Genomic DNA, 24,054 nt, shown 5'->3' on the forward strand with positions numbered 1-24,054 from the left:
AGAGCAGGGGACACAGGGTGAGGGGAAGAGAGGGAAAGAGGGGGCAAGTGAGGGGAGAGGGAAAATAGGGCTGAGGGGGGAGAGATAGAGGAGAAGAGGAAGTTGAGGAATAGGGGGGATAAAGGGGGAATAGTGTGAAGGTAGGGTAGGTGTGAAGAGAGGGAGATCAGGTGGGAAAGAGGAATGACAAGATGAAAGAGAGCGAGAGAGAGCGGACTGTGAGGCAGAAGGTGGGAAGTGGAGGATCTGAGTGGAGTTGTGAGGCTCAAATAAGTGAAGCTGCACCATAAAAATCTTTAAATTCATTCAAATAATCGTGAGCAAAATAATTTATTTTTGCAAAAATGTCACTGCTTTCTAAAACAATGTGCAATTACAATCCAACTTGGGATGTTAAATTAATCGAGTATAATTTGACTGGTGAGAATAAACAGCACTATTGTAATTAGCTTCAAGATTAAGATTTCTGAACTCTGCAGTGAATTGGACTCCAAAATCAAACATTCTGTTGAATTGCCTCCACTTGAATTTGCACAGCTCAACCACCAACCCCCCCCCCCCAACTCTCATTTCCCAGTCGCTCACCCCCACCTCTCAACTCCCCATTCGCTAGCACCCCACCACACACTCAGAGTGTAAACTCTTGGAGTCAAAGTTGGTAGCCACTTATCCCAAAGTATGGTTTAATTTGTTCTGTTTTTCAATTTGTCACTTTTGGTTTTATGTTTTCAGGAACGAAGCAATTTATTAAGAAAATGGTATGATTTAATGCTGAAAAACAAAGATGAGCTTGCGAGACTAATTACTGCAGAAAATGTAAGTACAATACCAATATCAGTAAGTAACTGAAAATATATTGGCCTTTAATATGTTCCTCATTGTTATTTAATTCCTTTATTAAAGCTTATCAAAGGAAATTAATCTGGAAAAATAGTGTATCTATTTTTCTAACAGTAAAAACTGGCTTGAAAATGATGAAGTTAAAAATGACACAAGACCAGGTTATAGTCCAACAGGTTTATTTAGAAGTACTTGCTTTTGGAGCGCTGCTCCTTCGTCAGGTAGCTGTGGAGCAAGATCATAAGACACAGAATTTATAGCAAAAGGTCACACTGTCATGCAACTGAAACAATATATTGAACAAACCCAGATTGCTGTTAAGTCTTTCATCTTCTAGAATGGTTTGCATGTTTCGGTTCACTAATATGTAAATCCCATAACTTCTTTCAAGTCATTCTTGAGATAACAAGGTTTTATAAAAAGAAGTGACATTTCAGCTCAGACAGTGCATTAAAGGTGTGAGGTTAGAGTCTATTTGTATCCCAGTCTTGAGTCAGACTGGTTCTATTTTAAGTAGGAATTTATAAAATGTTAAATGGATTGATAACCTGCAGATTGTATGATTTTTGAGCAAAATAGAATGTGTCTGCAAATACAATTCCGCAACTGCAAATTCACCCCACAGACTTAAATGTGTGTGTGCATGCATGAGAGAGAGAGAGTTAATGTGAGTGCGTGAGAAAGTGTGTTTGCGTGTGTATGTGTGGAGTTTGAGTGTGATGGAGTATAATCCTGTGAGAGTGTAGGGGGCGTATATGTGTGTGTGTGTATGAAAAAGGGTCTGCATGGGTGTGAGAGTATGGAAGTGTGTGTAAGTGTGTAGTGTAGTGGGGTTACCTGTAGTGTGACATGAACACAATGTCCCAATTGAGGCCATGACACCTGAAGGTACTCAAGAACACCCTCATAAGAACAGGATATGATGCTCAACTCATCAATCACCAGTTCTGATGTGCCACAGTGAGAAGTCATGATGATCGCCTCAGGAGACAGATATGGGATACAACCAACAAGGTATACTTCATTGCCCAATATTTCCCGGGAGCAGAGAAACTACGCCATGTTCTTCGTACAACACATTATCGATGAGGATGAGCACCTCGCCAAGATCTTCCCCATGCCTCTACTTCTCACCTTCAAACAATCGCCAAACCTTAAACAGACCATTGTTCGCAGCAAAAACTGTTCAGCCTTCATGGCAACCACTACAAGACATGTCAGAGTATCGACAAGGATACCACCATTACACGTGGGGAAGCAGCGACCATGTACTTGGCAGGTACTCATGTGACTCAGCCAACATTGTCTATCTCATACACTGCAGCCAAGGATGCTCTGAGTCATGGTACATTGGCGAGACCAAGCTGATGCTATGACAGTGGATGAGTGGACAACGCACAACAATCTCCAGGCAGTGATGTTCCCCTGCCAGTCGGAGAACACTTCAGTGATCAGGGACATTCAGCCTTGGATCTTTGGATGACCATCCTCCAAGGCGGACTTCGGGATACGCAACAACGCAGAGTGGCCGAGCAGAAGCTGATAGCCACGTTTGGTGCACATGAGGATAGCCTCAACTAGGAACTTGGGTTCACGTCACACTACAAGTTTAAGTTATTTTGAAAATGTGACTTAAAAGAGGTTATGGGATTTACATATTAATGAACCAAAACCTGCAACCTATTCTAAAAGATGAAAGACTTAACAACAATCTAGGTTTGTTCAATATATCATTTCAGTTGCAAGACACTGTAATCTTTTGCGATACATTCTGTGTCTTATGATCCTGCTCCACAGCTACCTGATGATGGAGCATCACTCTGAAAGTTAGTACTTCCAGACAAACCTACTGGACTATAACCTCAACTTGTGTGATTTTTAACTTTGCCCACCCAGTCCAACATCAGCACCTCCACATCTTGAAAAAGATGAACGCACTTACCCTCAAATTAACGTAGTGTTTCAAGATTGTACAATATTCATAAAGACTGTGAAAACCTATGTCCTGGAAGTGAAAACTCTAAAACCCAGAGTGGTTGAAATGCTGGCAACCAGTCAAAAAGAATTGAATTCTCCCTGGTTGGTAGCAGTTGGGACTGGAAGCGATCTAGCTGACACTGGCTCTGAAGCAGTAGACTTATTATTGGTTGGAACCGGTTGTAGCTGGTTGCAATGTGTGCTGTGCTATCTTTGCCCTGCCATATGTTTTACTGTGTTTAATGTTGCCTAAAACTATTTGCCATTCACTCCCACCTACTTCCTTCAGATGACAAGAGATCAGAACCTCTTTTGCTCTTAATCTATTCATCTGTTTACTTCACCCTTGCAAGCATAATGTTCAATTCCGTCATATCAAAGAAACTTTGTTTCTTTTCAGAATCCCTCTTGTTTAGTTTTTTTTCTGACAAATAGATTATCAAAAGTTTTTTCTATCTGACTTCCTTTGCCAGTGCCTCAGCAACAGGAAGATGAACATAGCAAATCAAGCAGGAGGCATTCCATCCTTTGTGCCTGCAATAAAATTGAAATTGGAATTCAGTTTAAGAATGTGAACTTCATATGTTTCTGAAATTTATAAAAAAAAGTTAAGTCATAAAATTTAAGGGGTTCATAATTAGTAATTGTCATTTCTCGAGCTTGCATATACAACCTCAAGTTTTCAAAACAAAATATTAAAAGGCTGGAGGAAAAACGTACTTAAAAATTATTTAATTCTATGACTTAAATATTTGCTGTGTATCACTTCAAAGCATAAGATATAATTACTGACCATTCTTCTCATTTGGGTCAGGTCATACCCTGGTTCTCTTTTAAAAGTTAACTGCTATTAAGTAAAAGCATGTTTTATATTCACTCGTTTCAGTTTACTTTTTATTTTTACCTGAAACTCTACAAATTGGAATGTATTGGTGAGCTTTAGTTTGCAGCTTAGAAGTACAATATAATTTGCAGTCCTTTTATGTTCGAATCAGTAAGGTGATTGACCCTCCAGTTCACAGAGGGTAGATGTCACTCACCTTTTTATTTTATTAATTCAAGGAATGTGAGCATTACAGGAAAGGTAAATTTTTGTAGACTATCCTAATTGCTGTAGATTGGTGAGCTGCTTTCTTGAACTCATTTATTCAATGATACAGTCAGCTAATACCAATACTTCCTGTATTCGTATTTGCAAAGAATCAGAATTTGAAGAATTCATCAATATCCCCAATTATCAGCCCTTCATTAAACACAAAGCCACAGCACACAAGAAAAGCATTAATTTTCTAGATACCATAGTATTTAAATTGACTTAAGACATAAATTAGAAACAAACTTTTTTTCCAAAATGACTGACACACTTCTACACACAGCTACTGTCTGGGTGCATACTGGCCTGGTAAGGGAACTGCTCTGCCCAGGATCATAAGAAACTACAGGAGATTGTGTGCACAGCATAGACCATCACGGAAGCTAACCTCTCATCTATGGACTCCAATTATGCAAATCATTGCCACGGGAAGGCTGCCAACACCATCAAAGACCCCTCCCGCCCCAGTAAAGCTCTCCTCCAACCTCTTCCGTTAGGCAGAAGATACAGAAGCTTGAACATGTGCACAAGTAGGTTTAAGTAATGTTGTTCTCAGACACATCCTTTGCAGTGTGACCTGTATACCTTACTCTGTCCAAGGTTTTATTTCACCCTATGATCTGTATGTCCCTGGTTTCTATGATCTGCCTATACTTCTTGCAATAAAGCTTTTCACTGTACTTAGGTACATGTGACAATAAATCAAATCAATTCGTCAACCATTGCCTGAGATACAGTGGACAAAATGTAGACTGATGAGACCACGTCTAATGCATTTCCAACTCACCTCAAAAGCTGGAATTTTTACCCAGGCAGTTTCTGCCCTTTTTATTGCATCTTAGGTCAAGCCTAAGTTTTTGACCATGTTTATGACAATGGCATCTACTACATTTTTTCCCTTATGCAACTCTGAGCTGGAGATTCCACATGTATTTAATTAATTAGTAAGAAATTTATGACCTAGTGATTTAAAGTCTTCTTGGCTCAAAGTAAAGTGAATATTCCCCTGTTGTCAGGTTTAAAGTTGTTTTCTGTCCTTTGCAACCTGAGCCACTATCGTCTTATCCTCTCTTCTGCCTCTATCCCTCCAATATCTTGCTGTTTCCATCTCCTTTCTCACCCTATACACCCCTTGAGGCTTGCATCTCTTCCCCCTCCCCCCACCCCCTGACCTCCATCTCCCACCTATATCCTACACTCTTAACATTCTTTCTCCCTCTTTCTGTGCCCATTTCTTGTGGCCTCTATTTCATCCCCAACACTGCTTGCAGCCTCAACCTTCCCTTGCATTTCACACCTATGTCTCGCTCACTCCATTTTCTTTCCTGCTTCACCCCAACTCCACATCTTATAATAGCCTCATCTTCTCACTCCACTCCATCTCTTATGACCTATATCTTCACACCACCCTGTCTTCTTGTGGCTGCCATTATCTCCCCTCTTTTATCTCTTTTATCTTTTCCTGCCCACTCATTGTGGCTTTCTTTACTCATCATTGCTCATCCATCACATCTTAGGTTGCCTCTGTCTTTCTCAAAATTATCCCTGTATATTTGGGTTTATACTGCCAGTTTATTGTTTGTATGTGTTATAAAGTGGAGGTTCACCCCCACCCCCACCCCCACTCCCACTGAGAACTAAAACCGAAACACCCAAAGAGGAGCACCTTGCTCCATAATGTGTAAAAGGAATGTGAAAAATAGTGTAACCTGCTTTTCAGCAACTTCTAGTGGTTAACTAAAATAAATCCCTGATACTCACTTTAAAATTAACAAGTCACAATTTACTTATCTAACTCTAACAGCAAACAAATTAACTAAATCATTAACAAACAGAATAAAACCCTCCTAACTGCTAACTATTCCCGAATAAAGCAAGATTCTAATAGTATGCTGTTCCAATAAGTACAAGTCCCACTCATATTAAAAAAAATTGAATTCAGTCTCTCCAAAATTACAGCCAGGTTAGGTGTCTTCAGGGATATTCTGTGCCTTCTCCGCCAATTCTTCTGTCAGGAATATTATTTAGTTGTGCTGTTTGTACCATTGTTATTGAGATAGTGCTTTCCCTAAGACACAGAGGAGGCTGTTAGAGCCAGCGGTTATCTCTTGAGAGCTGACAGCCATTAGCTCAGGGGTCTTTGTCCAACTGCCCCCTTTTCATACATTTCAATATTTCTTACAATAGGATTAGCCCTATGTTGTCAAGACCATCAGACTTAAATTTAATAGGGTTTTGGTATCTAAGCACCTGGTTCAAATTGATTGGCTAAATGCAGAAGCCTGTTGTCTGGTTTAAAAAAAACACTGCTGCTTGGCCTGCTAACATTTCAATTCAAATGTTTCAGTTCAGACTCTGTGTGTGCTTTCAAACTGCTGCTCACAGGTATCCATTTTAAATCTCTAAGCACAGAAAAAGTGCATAATCTTTAAAGGGAATGTTTTTCCCCCCTAGCATTTTACAAACACCAAATTCTCACTTCCTGACTCCCAATCTACAAGTACTCGACCCAACTTCACAACAGTATGAAGTCCAAATTACTTTGCTTTGATAGTTAACAGGACCAGCCAAATATTGTTTTGCAAATGTCATGGAGTACAATGTCAGAAGTATTTATGTATCGTTCTTAATATGTTATTGATTGATTTAGTTTTATGTTTGTCTTAATATTTGATTTCTGAACCAGATTGTAATGCTGCATATTGATTAGATTTGTTGCTTTCATTCTAAGCAGGAGTCTACTTCCATCTGCATATGGCTGTGTGCTGACAGTGCTGTACAACGTAAATGTGAATACTTTTACGGTTGTTTCTGCATTCTTTCCATAGTAATTCTAACACTTAGCAAATTATTCTCTCTAGGGAAAACCACTGAAGGAAGCCTTAGGTGAAACATTATACGCTGCATCATTCCTGGAGTGGTTTTCAGAAGAAGCTCGTCGAGTGTATGGAGATGTCGTTCCTACTTCTTCCCTTGACCGTAGGATCCTAATTCTGAAGCAGCCGATAGGAGTAGCTGCTGTTATAACTCCTGTGAGTGCAATACATCAACCTGTGTATCATTAGTGTTACATCATTGAAGCCTTTGTTGACAAAGAACATTTTCATGTGGGTGACACACTGCTTAGCATTGCTGCTTCATAGTGTCAGGGATCCGGGTTTGATTCCAGCCTTTAGGCAGTTGTTTGTGTGGAGTTTTGATGTTCTCCCCATGCCTGCATGGGCTTCCTCCGAGTGCTCCAGTTTCCTCCCACAGTCCAAAGATGTGCTGGTTATGTGGATTGGTCGTGCTTAAGAAAACATACCCCATAGTGTCCAGGGATGTGCATATCATGTGGGTTATCCATGGTAAATGCTCCATGTGGGGTTGTGGGATGGGGATGTGGGTTTAGGTGAATAATGTTTGGAGGGTCAGTGCAGACTCTTTGGGCCAGATGGCTTCTTTCTACACTGTAGGGATTGTGTTGTATTTATTGTTTATTAGGACCAATGTTCCTGAAATATACTGCAAAATGCTCACAATGTATAATGTTGCAGTTGAACTGAAGCAATGCCATGCTACTAATGGGTTGGTTATGCAAAATCCCTGATAGATTATAATTCTGGTTTATGCTACTCCAGCAGTAGGATGATTTACTGTTAGAGCTCTAAAGAACATTGTCATGTGCTTTGTTGTGACGAACACAAATGGATGGTAAGGGTTTAAGTCAACATTGTGATTCTGCTAGTCGTGGCGTGACTCCGATGGAGGTTTTACTGGATAAGAAGGTTGGGTGCGTTCAAGTCCGAATTAAAAGACTTGAGTGGCTAATTGGCTCCCACAGTAATGACGAAGGGCTGCATCTACGTGAATGTTGTCATCTAGATGAGAGTCCAACCAAAGCCTCTTCTGCCACATTTCATGCATTTATCAAAGAAAAATGGGCAATATTAAATAAAAAGCAAACATTTTAAATTGTAGGAGCTTAGGTAAGGAAAGTATTGGACTTATTTTTGTAACAGAGGGAAATTTTCTTGCAGATTGAGATGACATAGCTAAAGCATTAAGTTAAAGCTTTGCATCCGTTGTTACAAAAGAAGTGGAAAACGTGCGATTGCTCTCTAGAAGAGAAAAAGTCTTAGACAGTATAGTAATAGAGAAGTTATACTGGAAGGATTAGCATTTCATCTGGTTTAAAGATATGAATCTTCAGTTTGCTGAAGAATCAGAATAGAAGTAATAGATGCATATGCTACATTCTTTCAACCCTCGTTGAATACAACAGGAGGATTTGAGAAATGGAAGGATTCTAATCTTGTATCATTACTCAAGAAAGGAGAAGAGGGATAATCACAAAACTTCAGACAAGCTAACCAAACACTGGCATTGAGAAAGTTATTAAATATAATTATTAGAGCCAAAATAAACTGCAGTTCAGAAAAATACAGACTTATCAAGGAAAGGCAGCAAACATTTGTTGCAGGCAAATCATGTATGAGTGACGACTCAATTATTGGAGACAATGATATTGATCAAAGTACATTTGAGATTGTTTATATAGATTTTCACCATGATTTTAGTAATTGACTTATGGGAGAACTTTTTTAAAAAAGATCAATGCCTTTGAATTTAAGTAATCAGTGCTGATTTGTTCCTGGAAATGGCTCAGTGACAGAAAGTAGAGGATTTTGATAAGTGAATAGAAGGCGTGATACTTCTCCTCCTCTCCACCTCCCCCCAACCCCCAGGCCAGTCCAGCCCATGACAATTACTACCCATTTGACTGCATCTCGGATCACAAATATAACAATTGGCAATAGCACCGACTGCTTGCTTCTGCTTAGCTGAACATTCCTTTAATGGGTTTAAAACATCTGTTTCTACTTCATAGCCTCTCTCTCCCACTACCTTAAAGACTCCCTCTCTCACCTATTCTGCTGTCCCACTCCCCCACTCCCCTACCACCTTACAATCTTTGACTCCCTTCCTTTCCCCCTTGCAGCCTCTTCCTCTCTTTCCCAACCCCTTGTAACCTCCTCCTCTCCAAAACCCCATCCTGGAGCCAGCAGAAGGCTGCCTTGACAAAAGACTTCTGGCTTTGACAAAATGGTGACTGGTTCCCAGGCCATCAGAAAGGCAACTGGCTCCCAGGCTGGCCTCAGTAAATCGGTCACTCTCTGTCCCGCTGGCCTCAACAAATAGGCATCTAGCCATTAAAGATCCTCATGAGACTGTTTCACAGCTAGCACATACTTAGCTAGCTGCTTATTCCTCTTCCAAACTACCAAATTTCGTGCTGATAGAATAGGTTAACTGTTGGCAGCAAGTCAAAGGGAGAACCAGTCAATTATTGGAGGAGCAGCAGTTCCCTGTTTATCCTTCCATTTTCTCTGATTGGTTGCTCTGAGAGTTAATTTTCTCACATAATCTGTATGTTTCAGAGGTAGATTCACCTCGTGTCCCATTGTATTTTGAGTGGGTGTTATGAAGATGGAGGTGTGTACTATACCTTTGAGAGAGTGAAACCTGACAAGGACTGACAGAAAGCATAGAGTTATGTTGAGCAATTTAAAAATGTAACATTCGGTTGTAAATAAATAGCTGGAGCTGCGTTGTTATGGTACACAATAAATTCAAATTTGTTTAATTAATTTAAATTATGCCCCAACATACCAAACTCCAGTCGAATCTGAATTTTAATGTTTTGATGACATCAAACCAACGAGACAGTCTGATGTTTTGGGCTACATAAAATTGGGTATTTTGAATAGTTGTGGAGAATAGCAACAAACAGCAAAGCATCAACAGACTGCTAGCAGAATAGGTCTCTGAAGGGTACCTGTCAATAAGAAAGTTGTGCAGCAGAAGGCCAAAGATAAGACAACCCAGGAAAATCTACAGAGGAGAATCGACACAGCTGGCTAGTTTTGAAACATGATCTTTTTTGTAAATCTTAATCGGGGTTTTTATCGGACCAGTATTGTAGAGTGCAAGGTAAAAGGTAGGTTGAAGAGAAAGGAGTTGTAAATAGTTGTTGCCTAATGTTCTCTTTTGGACTTAAAGAATAAAATTGTAATTTTTCCTTTAAATAATGATATTTGTGATAGTTCTTTGCCACTCGAAATTTCACAGATTATGGCACGAAATGAACTTCTCTGTATCTCTGGTTTAAATTAGCAGAGGGGTTTACCTCGTGTCCTAACAGTGGGTGATTCCCATTTGGAAGATGTCTCACAGCAGTGTTCCCCAGGTGTCCATTTTAAGTCTATTACTTTTCAGTTTTGAAGGCACTATAGGACCAGAAGAGATAGGAGCAGAAATCGGTCATTTGACCTTTCAAGGCTGCTCTGCCCTTCAGTCATGGGTGATACATTTCTCAAACCCACCTATCCTCGTGCCTTCTCTCCTTTTAAATTAAGAACACATCTATCTCTCTCTTAAGTATGCTCAATGACTTGGCCCCATCATGCTTCTGCGGCAGTGAATTTCACAGATTCATCATCCCTGGCTGAAGAAACTCCTCCTCATCTTAGTTCTAAAAGGTCGCCTGTTCCCTCTCCGGCTGTGTCCTGGGGCCTAGTCTCTCTTACTAGGGAAAACGTCTTCTCCACATCTACTCTATCCAGGACTCTACATACTCTGCAAGTTTCAATCAGATCCCCCCTCGTCCTTCTAAACTCCATTGAGCACAGACCCAGAGTCCTCAATCGCTCATTATATGACAAACTTTTCATCCCCAGGATCATCTTTTAAACCTCCTCTGGATACCCCCTGCCAAGACCAACACATCCTTCTTTTGTTATGGGACCCAGCACTGCTCACAATACCCCAACTGTGGCCTAACCATAGCCTGATACAGCCTCAGTACTACATCTCTGCTCTTGAATTCTAGCCCTTGCAAAATGAATGCTAACATTGCTTTCCAAACTGCCTGCATGTTAACTTTCAGTGAATCTGAACTAGGACTGCTTAGTCTCTTTGTGCTTTAGATTTCTGAAGCCTTTCCCCATTTAGAAAATGCCAACTTTCAGTTTTGAGTCTGTTACATTTTTCTTTTTTTTAATTAATAATCTAGCCTCTGATGTAGGAAACGCTGTTATAATTTTTGTAGATCTTGGCGAGGATAAATGTAGAGTTAAAAGTGACATAGGATGGTGAAATTGGAAGAAACATGACAAGTAGAGTTCAGTGAAAAAGAGTCATGTAATACATTAATGGAGAAAGTACATATCTCAGTGCGTAGAAGAATGATATCAGACTCAAAACATAAACTTTGTTTCTTTCTACACATATGCTGCCAGACCTGTTGAGTTTGTCCAGTGTCTTCTGTTTTTAGTTTTAAATCGACAGCATCCTTTGCTTTTACATTTTGCTTACATCCCAGGTGTAGCCGTTAACCCATGGCAATGTGAATCAAAGGCAGAAGTGCAGCAGGCATCTATATGTTGCAATATAACATACCATTTAGTGTGAGCGATTGCAATCAGGAAATAGGGAAATTTGCCAAACTATTATGCTGTTTTGCCATGGTATCCTTGTTCATGTTTTCGATTTCATCAGGTCGTACCCTAAGAAAATTTAACCTTTTAACCTCTGTGAAACCTTCTAACTTTTGTTGTTTTATTTGCAGTGGAATTTTCCTAGTGCCATGCTCACACGAAAGGCTGGGGCAGCTTTGGCTGTAGGCTGCACTGTGGTTGTGAAACCAGCTGAAGATACTCCTCTATCTGCATTGGCACTGGCAGAGGTGAGTTCCGCTGAATATACATAGCAGCTGCAAACTGAAAAGGAAATTATTTGAGACCTCAGATTTTATATGTCAAGGAAGAGATAAGATGAACATTTACAGTGAGTAATGCTTCAATTAATCTCATTTCCATATAGCAACCCTCCCATCTTGCTCTTCCAGCACCACTAATCCAGAGTCTTATGTCTGTGGTCAGCAAAGTTTTGGAAAGAATTCTGATGGATAGGATTTATGACTATTTGGCAAAGCATAGCGTGATTGAAGGCAGTCAGCATGGCTTTGTGAGGGGCAAGTCATGCCTCACAATTCTTATTGCGTTCTTTGAGGAGGTGACTGCTCCTTGCCCTCTCCAAGGATCATATGAATGGCCCTTAGTTCTATGAAGTCACCTGAACCCATCTGCTTGTATTTTGTTTATTACCTTACACAATCAAGTCCTTGTCTTTTCAGGATTCGGAGATGCCGGTGTTGGACTGGGGTGTACAAAGTTAAAAATCACACAATACCAGGTTATAGTCCAACAGGTTTAATTGGAAGCACTAGCTTTCAGAGCGACGCTCCTTCATCAGGTGATTGAAGCTGGTGTGCTTTCAATTAAACCTGGTGTTGTGTGATTTTTAACTTTGTCTTTTCAGTGAATAGAAAACCAAAGAAACATATTCATCTTGCTCATCCATATGTTTCAAGTTGGGGTTTGTCATTGTCTTCTCAATGTGAGCTTCAGAACCCCAGTACCATTCTGTTCTATATTCAGTTCCAAAGAAGTCATATTTAGCTCAAAACATTAACTCTGCCTCTCTCTCTCTCTCTCTCTGCAAATGCTATTAGATGTATTGAGCATTTGCTGTTTTAATTCATATTTTCAGCACCTAATTTGCTTTTACTAACCATTGCAGACGAGTTTCAATTATAAATGAAGTGGTACCACATACTTGTTTTGGGTGATTTGAGTGGTTTAGCAAGCTGAGCCTCTATACTAGAGTTGGGGATGGTTTTCAGCAGTCAAGCTATTGTATTCTGCATAATGAGACGGGATATCAGTCAAACAGGCAGAGATACCTTGCCTTTTAGTGTTAGTGTCAGATACATTAGTAATGTTGACTTTGAAAGATAAGTCAGCTCATTAACTAATTTATTGGTTTACAATTGGTCTTGTGTCAGTATCTTATCAGTCCATGATCTGTAAGTGAAAACATGTTGATCTATTTGAGATCAGTGTATCCCACGCACACAGTGTGGGTGTTATTCTTATCATCTTTGAACTATTTAATAAATTTCTAGCAGCAAGTCTGTTGTAACAAACATCATGATTAGTTATCACAGTGAACTCAAGAGAAAAGCGTTTCTGTAAATGCTTAGCTACTCTTGTATTAGAAGTTGCAGTGGTGGGTGTCTCCGGTATTTCTTTGACTTTGCTTTGCTTTTGCTCTAACAAAACGATGTAAAGAATGTCCGGTCTTGAATCCATTAAATAACCATTTTTAATTAGTGACTTCTGTGTCACTGATTCCCAATCAGACAAGTAATGTTTCTTCCCGACTTGCCTAATCAAATCCCTTCTGTAATATTTTAAAGACATGTTATTATCACAGGTTTATAAAAACAGTTACAGATTTGTTTATATTTAACTGCATTTATGTATTTGTTGAAGTATTGTACTCTGTAAAAATATTGGAATATCCATCTTAAAGTTTGCTTGAGATGTGCATGAAACTAGTGTGATTTTGCATCATGGAGGGAAAGAACACTGGAGGTGAATCATTCAGGATTAGTAGGTCATATTTAGGGAGTTCAGACAAAATAAGTTAAATATTTGATTTTATATTTCTTACCACTTTGAAATGGAACCTTTTTAAAGAGCTCTCTTTAATTCCGGAAGTAACAGTTTCTTACGAGTTAATGCAGTGCATTGCTGTTTCTTATTAGCTTGCTGAACAGGCTGGGATTCCTGCGGGAGTTTTCAATGTAATCCCCTCTTCCAAGACCAAAACGCCTTCTGTAGGAGAGGTGCTTTGTACAGATCCTCTTGTTGCTGCAATCTCTTTTACTGGTTCCACAGCCACTGGAAAGGTGGGTATTTGGTGTTTGACGATGAGCTGAATTTTACTGATGCATCTTGTTACATTGCTTGACCTACTTGCAAGTTGTTGATGCTTTATTCCTTGAAAATATTCAGTCAAGTTGCATGAGACATTTAGAGTAATGTTTTTGTTTTCATACTGGAACTAGTTTCCAAGATGTACAGGATTAATACACTGAAATTTGACAATAAATCCTTGGAGAATATGTAAACAGACATTAATGTACTTTATAACAATTGTTATAATGTAATAAACCATTGGAATCTACTTCATTATCTAGGTAAGAAGTTTGATCCATAGGATGGCTCATTGAATGAAAGTATAAAGTGAATGTAACTGAGGTTACTCTGATTTGTTTTTAATCTCATTGTAACTTTTGCCAACTGTTGTAATTTGGCTTATAATGAATAGCCTAAATACTGTGAGATAAATAGGAAAGGTATCCCATAGGTCCAATCGAATAATCTGTTCAATAATATTGGTGTTTTAGAACTTTATGATATATTTCTTGTGCATTATCTACTCCTGTTGCTATCCCTACTTAAACCTGGCTCATTGTCCCAAGTCAAGTCCTGGAATTCTATAAAGACAGATACTCTGTAATTGATCCCTGGCATATTCTTTTAGCTGTGTAATTATAATTGCAGTTGTAAAGCCTCCAATAGGCAAGTCGTTAAAAGTACATCTTTACTACTTCATTCATAGTTCTTTGCAGTTCTTTGCATCTTTCTGTGAGTGTAGGTTTATATATGAAACATTATGTTGCTGCCCAAACTACTTCATGCAGTCAAGTTGAAATCGTAGAAGAGCAGGAGTAGGCCATTCGGCTCTTTGTACCTACTACTCCATTCGATATGATCATTATTGATTGTCCAACTCAGTGTCTGTTGCCACTTGCTCCTCATACATCTTTGATCCCTTTAACCCCAAGAGCTATATCTAACTTCTTGAAGATATTCAGTGCTTTGATCTCAATCGCTTCCTGTGGCAGAGAATTCCTCTGACTCACCCCATCTGAGTGAAGAAATTCCTCCTCATCACAGTTTTAAATGGCCCATCCCATATCCTTATATTGTGACGCCTGGTTCTGGACTCCCTGATCATCAGGAATATCATTCCTACATTTATCCTGTTTAGCCATTAGGATTTTATAGGTTTCTATGTGATTGTCCCTCATCTTTCTATACTCCATTGAGTACAGTCCTAACTGATCCAGTCTGTCGTCATACAGAAGTCTTTCCAACTTGTGATTTGTCAATAATTACATGACTTCACCCTTGGCATTCTACACAGCTGTCATTGATGATTACTTCCTTTCCTGCCTCTTTTAACACTTATATATTTCATTCTTTTCCATTAGCTCTCTCGTGTGGCACTCTTTCCTGTGGTCCAGTCTTACTGTTGTAAAATCCACAACCACTGTTGGTTATCCCCTGAGTACCCACCCTAAGAATCATTCATGTTCTGTTATTTGTGGACATAATCTGCAGGCACAATGGCATCAAATTTTGTTCTCCCCCCATCTCGTTAATGCTAGTTGTCCTACGCTGTCATTGAAGTGCACTATGTTATAAGTTGGAACTAAAATGAGACATCTATAAATTTATTTGTTTGAGTGAAAGCAATTTTCTTTAAAATGAGAGTAACCTCAGAATAGTTATTGTAAATCAGGATAGCTCTTTGTAAACAGAAACTTTGAATAAATATACTAGTGGATTATTTTTGCTAAAATGAAAGAACATTGATCTATCAACCTGCAAACCTGATATTTAATGATTATAATGACTGCTTTGTGTGATTAGCGAATAGAATAATAGAATATTATTTGAATTATTTAATACATTTCTATTCTATTATTCTTTTAATAATAGAATATATCTATTCCCTATGTACAAGAAAATTTGAACTCCTTATTTATAATTTAATTAATGTATTATGCATAGAGGCAAGATGGCTGACTTGTCCTTTCCTATAGATTGAGGTTGCATGTAGAATTGTTCTTTCTCATGAGCTACAATTGAACCTTACAGATCCTCCTCCGTCAAGCATCTGATACTGTGAAGAAGGCTTCGATGGAACTGGGTGGACTGGCTCCATTCATTGTGTTTGACAGTGCTGATCTCGATCGAGCCGTTGCTGGTGCCGTGGCCTCCAAGTTCCGAAACTCTGGACAAGTGAGTAGTTTGAAGCAGCATTCAAGTCTTGGATTAAGTAGATCCTTTGAAAATTACCTTAATTTCACCGTGAGTTTGTTGAGGCTATTTTATTCTGAAATTAAAACTAGACAAATCACTTCTGATATTTTAAAAACCTGCTTTAAAGAAACATACGAGATTGTTTTGTGATATGTGGAACAAAGCCAAGTATGAATTGTTGTTCCTCTGCTCTGGTTATTAATAACTGCATAGACCAGGGTGAAGGGGAAGTTTGGGGTATATGCAATACTTCCCACAGCCATAACTCCCAAGGGACTACCATCAGTGGAAAAGGTCCAGTATTCTTCAAGCTGCAATGACATGTCTTTGACAACAGGGACCTTTGTTGGTTTCCAGAGGTCCTGTTTGATAAGGCTGTTGATGTGACCATTCTCCTTTACCATAGTTAAACCTGGCCTACCCGTTGATGTCACGTTAATATGCCTGGGAGTTTCCACCAGCGATGTCTACATTAATTCCTGGGAACCAAATATAATAAACACAAGCATCCTTCATGAACTTGCATCTACCTACATCGAAGCCTTGCTCCTGAAAAAGCAGCTCAATAGATGGGCCTATGCCTAGAAACTGTTTCCCATGGCAAGTTCTCTTTTCCCAGCTCTCAGTTAGCTAATGTTCAAAGGATGGCTAGAGGAAAAGGTAGAAGATTACTATCTTGGTCTCCCTAAAACACTCGCAGTAACCACTCAAAAAAACACAGACTGCCTGTCAATGCAGCTCCTTCATCATCAAGCACAAATCCACGTTGAGACTCAGAAACCTGCCAGCAAGGAAAAACAAAGGCAGTAGTGGAAGAAAGAAGCCAATCCAGAGGTACAAAATGAACCTTCTTACACAATGTACCCCCACTGTGGATTCAAACTGGGGCTTATCTGTTACACGAAGACTCAGCCAGTCTAACAGTCATCATTTTTCGTTCTAAGGGACTGCCAACAGCAAGTGAAAATTAATATTTCTTTGAAATGTATTAAATTCCTTTCAGCTCTATTCCTGATGAAGGGCTTTTGTGCGAAACATCTATTTTCCTGCTCCTCGGATGCTGCCTGACCTGCTGTGCTTTTCCAGCACCACTCTAATCTAAATTTAAATTCCTTTCAGTTCTGTGACTGTATACTCAAGGTGTTCAAAACCTCTTTTGAAAGTTAAATCCCCTGTGCCATCAGCCAAAGTTATTTGAAAAATTTGACCTCCATATTACTGTTCTCTGGCAGCGTGTGTCAGTGCTCTGCCTGTAGGATTCCGTCACACTCTATTTTCCTTTTGGTGCTGGTGGAAATGGAAAGGAATGAAAAGGCTCATGATTTTATAAAATCAGCTCTTGAACACTCACTTTTTTTGTATTATCCAGAACTATCACTATAAAGTAATTACAACTACCCCGTAGTTAATTTCAATGTTTCGAAAATTCCAATGAATTATCAGTATAGTTGTAATACTAATCTGCTTTCAATCAATAAACCAATCATTTTTGAGTTCTGAATCCGATTCAGTTATTATTTGTTTTTTTGCAATGTTTGAATCACGTTATTATTACTGTTGTTCCTAAGAGCCATTATAATCATGTACATAGGTACTGCACCATTTCTACTGTAGCAATTTAGTTTTTTTTCCTATTTAGTGAGGAAATTTCACGACTGTCCTACCTCTCTTTCATTTATTGCTGTCTAGAACCTGTTAGTGCTGCATACCTGAATATTGATGTTTCATTTCTTTGGGATCCTGCTTGAATGCAGACTTGTGTATGTGCGAATCGGTTCCTGGTGCAGGAGGGAATCCACGACATTTTTATAGAGAAGATGGTGGAGGCTATGCAGAGAGAACTGCGTGTTGGAAATGGATTTGACGAGCAGTCTACACAAGGTCCATTAATCAATGAAAGTGCAGTGCAAAAGGTAACAAACTAGAAATATTTAACCAAGGTATTCTGTGCTACCAACATTAAGAACAAATATGTTACCATGAAGATTTCCAACATTTCTTTCATTTATTAGTTCTGAAGAAACTGTCAGAAAGAGCAATTTAGGGATGCTACATCAATTGTGTGAAATTAACTTACAACAAATTGCATTAATATTGCACCTTTAATAAAGTAAAATGTTCCAAGGTACAATACAAACCTAATTGGACATCAAATTAAATCAGGAACTGTCCGAACAGGTGACTGAAAACTAGGTCAAAAAAAGTAGGTTTTAAAGCATACCTTAAAGAGCTGAGGTATGGAGATTGAATGAGGAAATTAGAGCCTAAACAGCTAAAAGCATGACTGCTAATATTGGTTCTTCGAGGGTCAGAAGTGGCTATTCATGTCAAAGAAATGGATAAGATCATGCTAAGATTCAAATTCAGTTTTTGATTCTGAAGTGCACCGTTTTATTTCTTAATTCTCTGGCCAGGTGGAAAGTCAGATAAGTGATGCAGTGTCTCGTGGTGCCAGCATTGTGACCGGGGGAAAGCGACACCGTTCTGGAGCAACATTCTTTGAACCAACTCTTCTTTGTAACGTCACAACGGACATGCTCTGTACACAGGAGGAAACATTTGGGCCTTTGGCACCAGTTCTCAAGTATAGAAATCTTCAATATTTTTTCAGCATTTATTAGAAGCAAATTTATAACAATTTTATATCTGTAACAGAAAGGGACATTGGCTCAAGTCCTTAAAATCCTGAGTAAATGTTCTTGCCACCATAATCACAATTTTCTGGATTGAAGGACTAGAGTTAACTGTAAATGTTGGTTGGAGCATAAGTCTTTTAAAACAAAGTAACTGTTAAATGCCAGGTAAAGCACCTGAATTAGTACCAGTACCAGTAAATTACCAAGTGGTAACTAAGACTGAAATATGAAACCAGTGTCATCACAAAATCAGGTATTGTATCTTTTCACTTAATTGGTGGTCAGATGTGAAAATACCAATTTATTGATTAAGTTCAGGTACAACAGAAAAGCTGTACGTGGGTTGGTGACAAATGCAACTTGCGTTATGGTGTTTGACAACTGAGTGGCCAGTCTGAATGTGGTGAGCCCCAGAGCAATTGTCCCTAAATACAGTATACAGTTTTCATTTGGTCATGTGAGGTCTGTGGATCAATATAACCAGGACACCCAGATTTAAAATATTTAACAATAGGTCAAAGTAATGATGAGAAGAGGGTTTTTACACAGAGTTATGATTTATCTGAAAGGATGAGGAAAGTAGATTCAACACCACGTTTCAACTGAATTGAAATGAGGGGGGAAAGATATGTGTGGGTATGGGAGTAAATGGCTAGTTCTTTCAAAGAGTGGCACAAGCATGTCAAAATGTAGAGAATAAGAGGAGGAATTAGGGTATTTCACCTTTTGAGCCTCTTTCACATATACTGTGATCATTTACAATCAAACTCCATAAATTCTATTTTGTCCTATATTCCTTAATATCTTTGTTATCTAAAGATCTGTCAATCTGGATTTAAAAATGAACAATTGACCTAATTTAATTTGCCACTTCCTGCCAACAACCACCACCTTCTAATTGCATCCTGTGAAAGGTGCCCAACCAACGTCAATTTCCACCAATCTACCGATCTGTTCCCTTTAATGACTTGAAAACCTCAACCACAAGACCTCTTAACCTGTGACAGTCTGGTCATTCCTTCCTTAAAATGTTTAATCTCTCCTTTGTAGCTTAACTCATGGAATTTGGGTGTCATTTTAGTAAATCTGTGCTGCACTCTCACCTGGCCCTCTGAAGCTGTTGCATATATACACAATACACCTGTGGGTACTCTGCCAAAGACCATATTCAGATTTAAAGACTGTGTGTGCCAGGTAAAATGTATCCATACACTTGGTTTGAACTGGACTTCCTCTGACTCTGGCTGCATCATGCAGTCAACTTTATTGCTGCTCTTTTGCACTTGTACATTCAGCACAAATGAATGCACTAAAACCTACTACTTTATCTTTATACCACCCAAAACCGTGACAGATCAGTTTGCAGAGTATTCCTGTCCTCCCTAAGTGATTTGTGAATCTGTACTAAATTTAATCTACAATTGTTCTGCCTAGCCTTCCCTCCAAACTTTATGGTTGCACCACATGGGATTAAACAAGTTGTACACAACCAACATTTCCTCTAAGATGTTTGACCACACAGCAATCCGAAAGGAACCATGCAGGACAACAAACTGTCGCTGTGCAGCGACTAGATATTAGAAGGAATATTGATTCTGTCCACTTGCAATAGTTTGCATTTCTCAAGCATATTCCTCAGATCCAACTGCCCTTCCTTTTTTAAAGTAATTTGGTAATTTAATCATTGTATTTATTGCATTTATATGTCAACTCACTTATTTGGAATAGATTCGTGTCATTTTGGTTTTAAAGTAGAATTCATTTTGATGTACCAAAAGTGAAATATGCAATAATTGGAAATCTGAAATATAAACAGAACATATTAAATACAAGGTTAAAAATCACACAACACCAGGTTATAGTCCAACAGGTTTATTTGGAAGCACTAGCTTTCGGAGCACTGCTCCTTCATCAGGTGGTTGTGGAGTATAAGATTATAAGACACAGAATTTGTAGCAAAAGTTTACAGTGTGATGCAACTGAAATTATATATTGAAAAAGACCTGAATTGTTTGTTAAGTCTCTCATCTGTAATAATCCAGGTCTTTTTCAATGATAATTTCAGTTGCATCACACTGTAAGCTTTTTCTATAAATTCTGACTTACGATATTACACTGCACAACCACCTGATGAAGGAGCAGTGCTCTGAAAGCTAGTGCTTCCAAATAAACCTGTTGGACTATAACCTGGTGTTTGATTTTTAACTTTGTCCACCCCAGTCTAACACCAGCACCTCAAAATCATATTAAATACATAACAGTTTGGGCAACATCTGTGGAGAGACAAACAGTTTTAACGTTTCAGGACAATGGCCTTCTCATCAAAAGTTAAAGATATGGGAAGTTTAAAGCAAGTAAAAGGGCAGAGGAAAACGGGATAAAAAGCAGGAGAGATAAGGAATGGAAGTGGGACAGACAGAGGCAGGCACTCAGGGTGTGAGGAGTCCTCGGTGAGGTAAAATGATGATGTATCGGAAACAGTTATAGAAAGTTCTATTGTCAGAACAGAAACAGGAAATGGATGTGAGGGTGAGGAATTGACATTGAGGTAAGTGAGCCCAGTAACCAAAGGTAGAGAAATTGGTGGAGAGTCAGAGTTGGACCATATCGATGCAAGGTGAAATGAAGGCAAATTTAATGGAATTGTCTGTTTCTTACTTTTGCTGTGAAAGTAGTCATTTCTATACTGCGAAATGAGGGCAAGAACATGAACACACATGCTGCACATATCCTATAAAAGGTAGGCAAGGCTGGGAGCTAATATAGGTTCCTGAACATGTTTAATTTAACACTGTTAAGTATTTCTTCATAATTGGAAAATGTTAATTGATCCGAAACATCATCTCTGTTTCCCTCTCCACTGAGTATTTCTAGCATTTTGGCTGCTTCAAAAATAATTCCACATATAATGTTTCACTCAATACCTTCCTTATAGTCCCACCCATCCACCCTTGCTCCAGCACACACAACGTAAAAGGTATCCTGAAGAAATTGATTAGAAAGCTTCTCATTACTTAATATTTATTATGATAAGGTACTTACTGCCCGAAAATAGCAGAAACACCTTTCAAAAGGTAAATAGATGTACCAAAAACAACTGTCAGGGCTCTGGGTAGACTAACAAAGTCGATCTTTTAAAGTAGCTGGTAATTGAGGTTAAATGGTTTTCAATGCTGTAAGATTTTACTGTTCTCTGCTTTCTTGTACTTACAGATTTCGGACTGAAGAAGAAGCTGTGACTATAGCCAATGCTTCTAATGTGGGTCTGGCTGGTGAGTATATCTGTAAGGCACGAGTGCTGTTTAAAGCTAAAAATGTGATTGGCTGCTTTCAACTCTGACTGAATCAGGAAATAGTTTCTTATATTGTAATAAAAAATATCCAACTTCAAACAACTATCAGTAAACTTTATAATCTACCTTTCTAGGTTACTTTTACTCCAGAGATCATGCTCAGATTTGGCGGGTTGCAGAACAGTTAGAAGTTGGCATCGTTGGTGTAAATGAAGGTCTGTTATCAACCCCTGAGGCACCTTTCGGTGGAGTTAAGCAGTCCGGCCTTGGGAGGGAAGGCTCAAAATATGGTATTGATGATTATTTGGAAATTAAATATGTTTGTTTCGGAAATCTCTAAGTCTTAAGGGTTAAACGTGAAAGCCATGTCAATCACTGCTGTTAGTCTCTCAATTTACTTGGAAAACAACCTTACTGTTAGAAATTTTGTGTTCTCTTAAACAATAATGGTATATTATCAACACGTTTTCCTAGTTTGAAGGATATTCTTAACATTTACTGATCGTGTACATGATTTAAGGCAAAAAGCTATTTCAGTTAAATTAATCATACAGCTTGGAAACAGTCCCTAGCCACACTGACCAGACATCCTAATCTGACCTAATCCCATTTGCTAGTATTTGGTCCACATCCCTCTAAACCCTTCCTATTAATATACCCATCCCTATGCCTTTTATTTTGTTACAATAAAATCAATCTATGATCTAACTGTAGTTTGTTTTCTGACTTTTTCTGAACATGTTAAAAAAGAATCTTTAAACAAAAACATTGGGTTATACTTCAACATTTGTACCATTTCAGAAATGTCTAAACACTTGTAAGTTTGTGAATTGTGGTACAAAGTGGCTAATAAGTACTTGTTTGTAAATTTTAACTTTTGTTCCAAATTTTAATATGTAATTGTTAAAAGCACTGAATTCACACATTATTGCACATCACTATTAAATAATGATGTGCAATAATGTAACTATGGAGAAGTATTTAGTTTCTTTGAGCTTGTCAAATGTCAAATATTCAAGAAATGTCCAGTTAACTTTGTATTATGTTACTTGATAACCCAGGTTAAGATTTACTGCTCTTATTACATGATGGATGTGTATACTCAATTTCATTAATACCTTGTGGTTATTTGTAAACTGTATGTTTTCTGTCCTGAGGCAATAAATTTCAAAAAAGTTTAAATGCTACTGAACACTTGTATTTGTACAGGTGGCAAGAACAAAGTCTGGTTTTATAGGCATAAGTTAATTACCTTAGTACTGTCATAATCTATTTTCTGTTGAACAAGGTCAAAATGACATGGAATCCTCAGACACCAAAGGATGTCAAACGGTAGGTTACTCACCTTTCAATGGATTAAATGTTTTTGAAATGTACTACATTGTCTATGGCTAAAACAGCTGACTTAGCTGGGAGAGAATAATGTCTATTTAATATGTAAATTATAAGATTTCCACTAATGTAAAGTAAGCTATCTAATATTTTTTGTCATTTGCTCCAGTTACAACTTCAAATCTCTGCCCTCTTTTAATTCTGACTGCAAGCACATGCTTTCTTTATAAATTGTTTCATCTTTGTCAGTGGTAGCTTCAAATATTTATGCCCAAGCTTCTGTTTAACATCTCTATTGCTTTACCTTATCCTCCTCTTTCAAACCTGGTTTACTGACCAAGGTTTTTGAACATCTATTCTTCATATTTATATGTGTATTTTATATTAACACACACACACATTTTATTTATATATATGGCTTAGCAAATTTTGTTCAAAAATGTGCTTTTGAATGTTTAGCCCTCGCCACTGTGTTTCTATTAAGCTGGTTAATCAGCCAGAGTCCAACAAAAAAATGTTTATCCCTCCGTGCCATTGTCCTATTCTCTCCTCGTACCCATTGACATTTTTATTAAAAACATCGAAAACAGATACTGGAGTTAAAAGGTATTATATAATGCAAGCTGATATTTCATAGATTTTATAAGAATTCATACAAAGTGACATTTTGCCAGTTTGGATTATTCAGCAATGGAAAGAGTATTTACTTTCACAAAATAAAGGTCTTCTGTGATGTACTCCTTCTCCTATAGGAGAAAGACTTATGAATGCTTTAAAAATATCTTTGTTCCTGAATTTGTTTATGCAGATAAGACCTCCAAGTATAGTTGAGAGGGAGATGGATTGGGCATGTATTCTTTAAAAATAAGTTAGTATTACCA

At 38.3% G+C, this 24,054-nt stretch overlaps 1 protein-coding gene across 1 annotated transcript in view; it reads left to right on the top strand.

The window, feature by feature from the left end:
* Positions 1 to 23,023, top strand: part of LOC140465075 (succinate-semialdehyde dehydrogenase, mitochondrial-like) — a 24,517-nt gene extending 1,494 nt beyond the window's left edge. The window contains 9 exon segments of the mRNA XM_072560920.1: positions 733 to 816; positions 6,772 to 6,942; positions 11,520 to 11,636; positions 13,563 to 13,706; positions 15,748 to 15,891; positions 17,667 to 17,825; positions 18,327 to 18,496; positions 21,762 to 21,820; positions 21,976 to 23,023. Coding sequence (XP_072417021.1) covers positions 733 to 816; positions 6,772 to 6,942; positions 11,520 to 11,636; positions 13,563 to 13,706; positions 15,748 to 15,891; positions 17,667 to 17,825; positions 18,327 to 18,496; positions 21,762 to 21,820; positions 21,976 to 22,181 — 1,254 coding nt within the window. The 3' untranslated portion in view covers positions 22,182 to 23,023.
* The last annotated feature ends 1,031 nt before the right edge of the window (positions 23,024 to 24,054 follow it).

The sequence above is a fragment of the Chiloscyllium punctatum genome, chromosome 41 (genome assembly GCF_047496795.1).
Source record: "Chiloscyllium punctatum isolate Juve2018m chromosome 41, sChiPun1.3, whole genome shotgun sequence".
NCBI classification, from domain to species: Eukaryota; Metazoa; Chordata; class Chondrichthyes; order Orectolobiformes; family Hemiscylliidae; genus Chiloscyllium; species Chiloscyllium punctatum.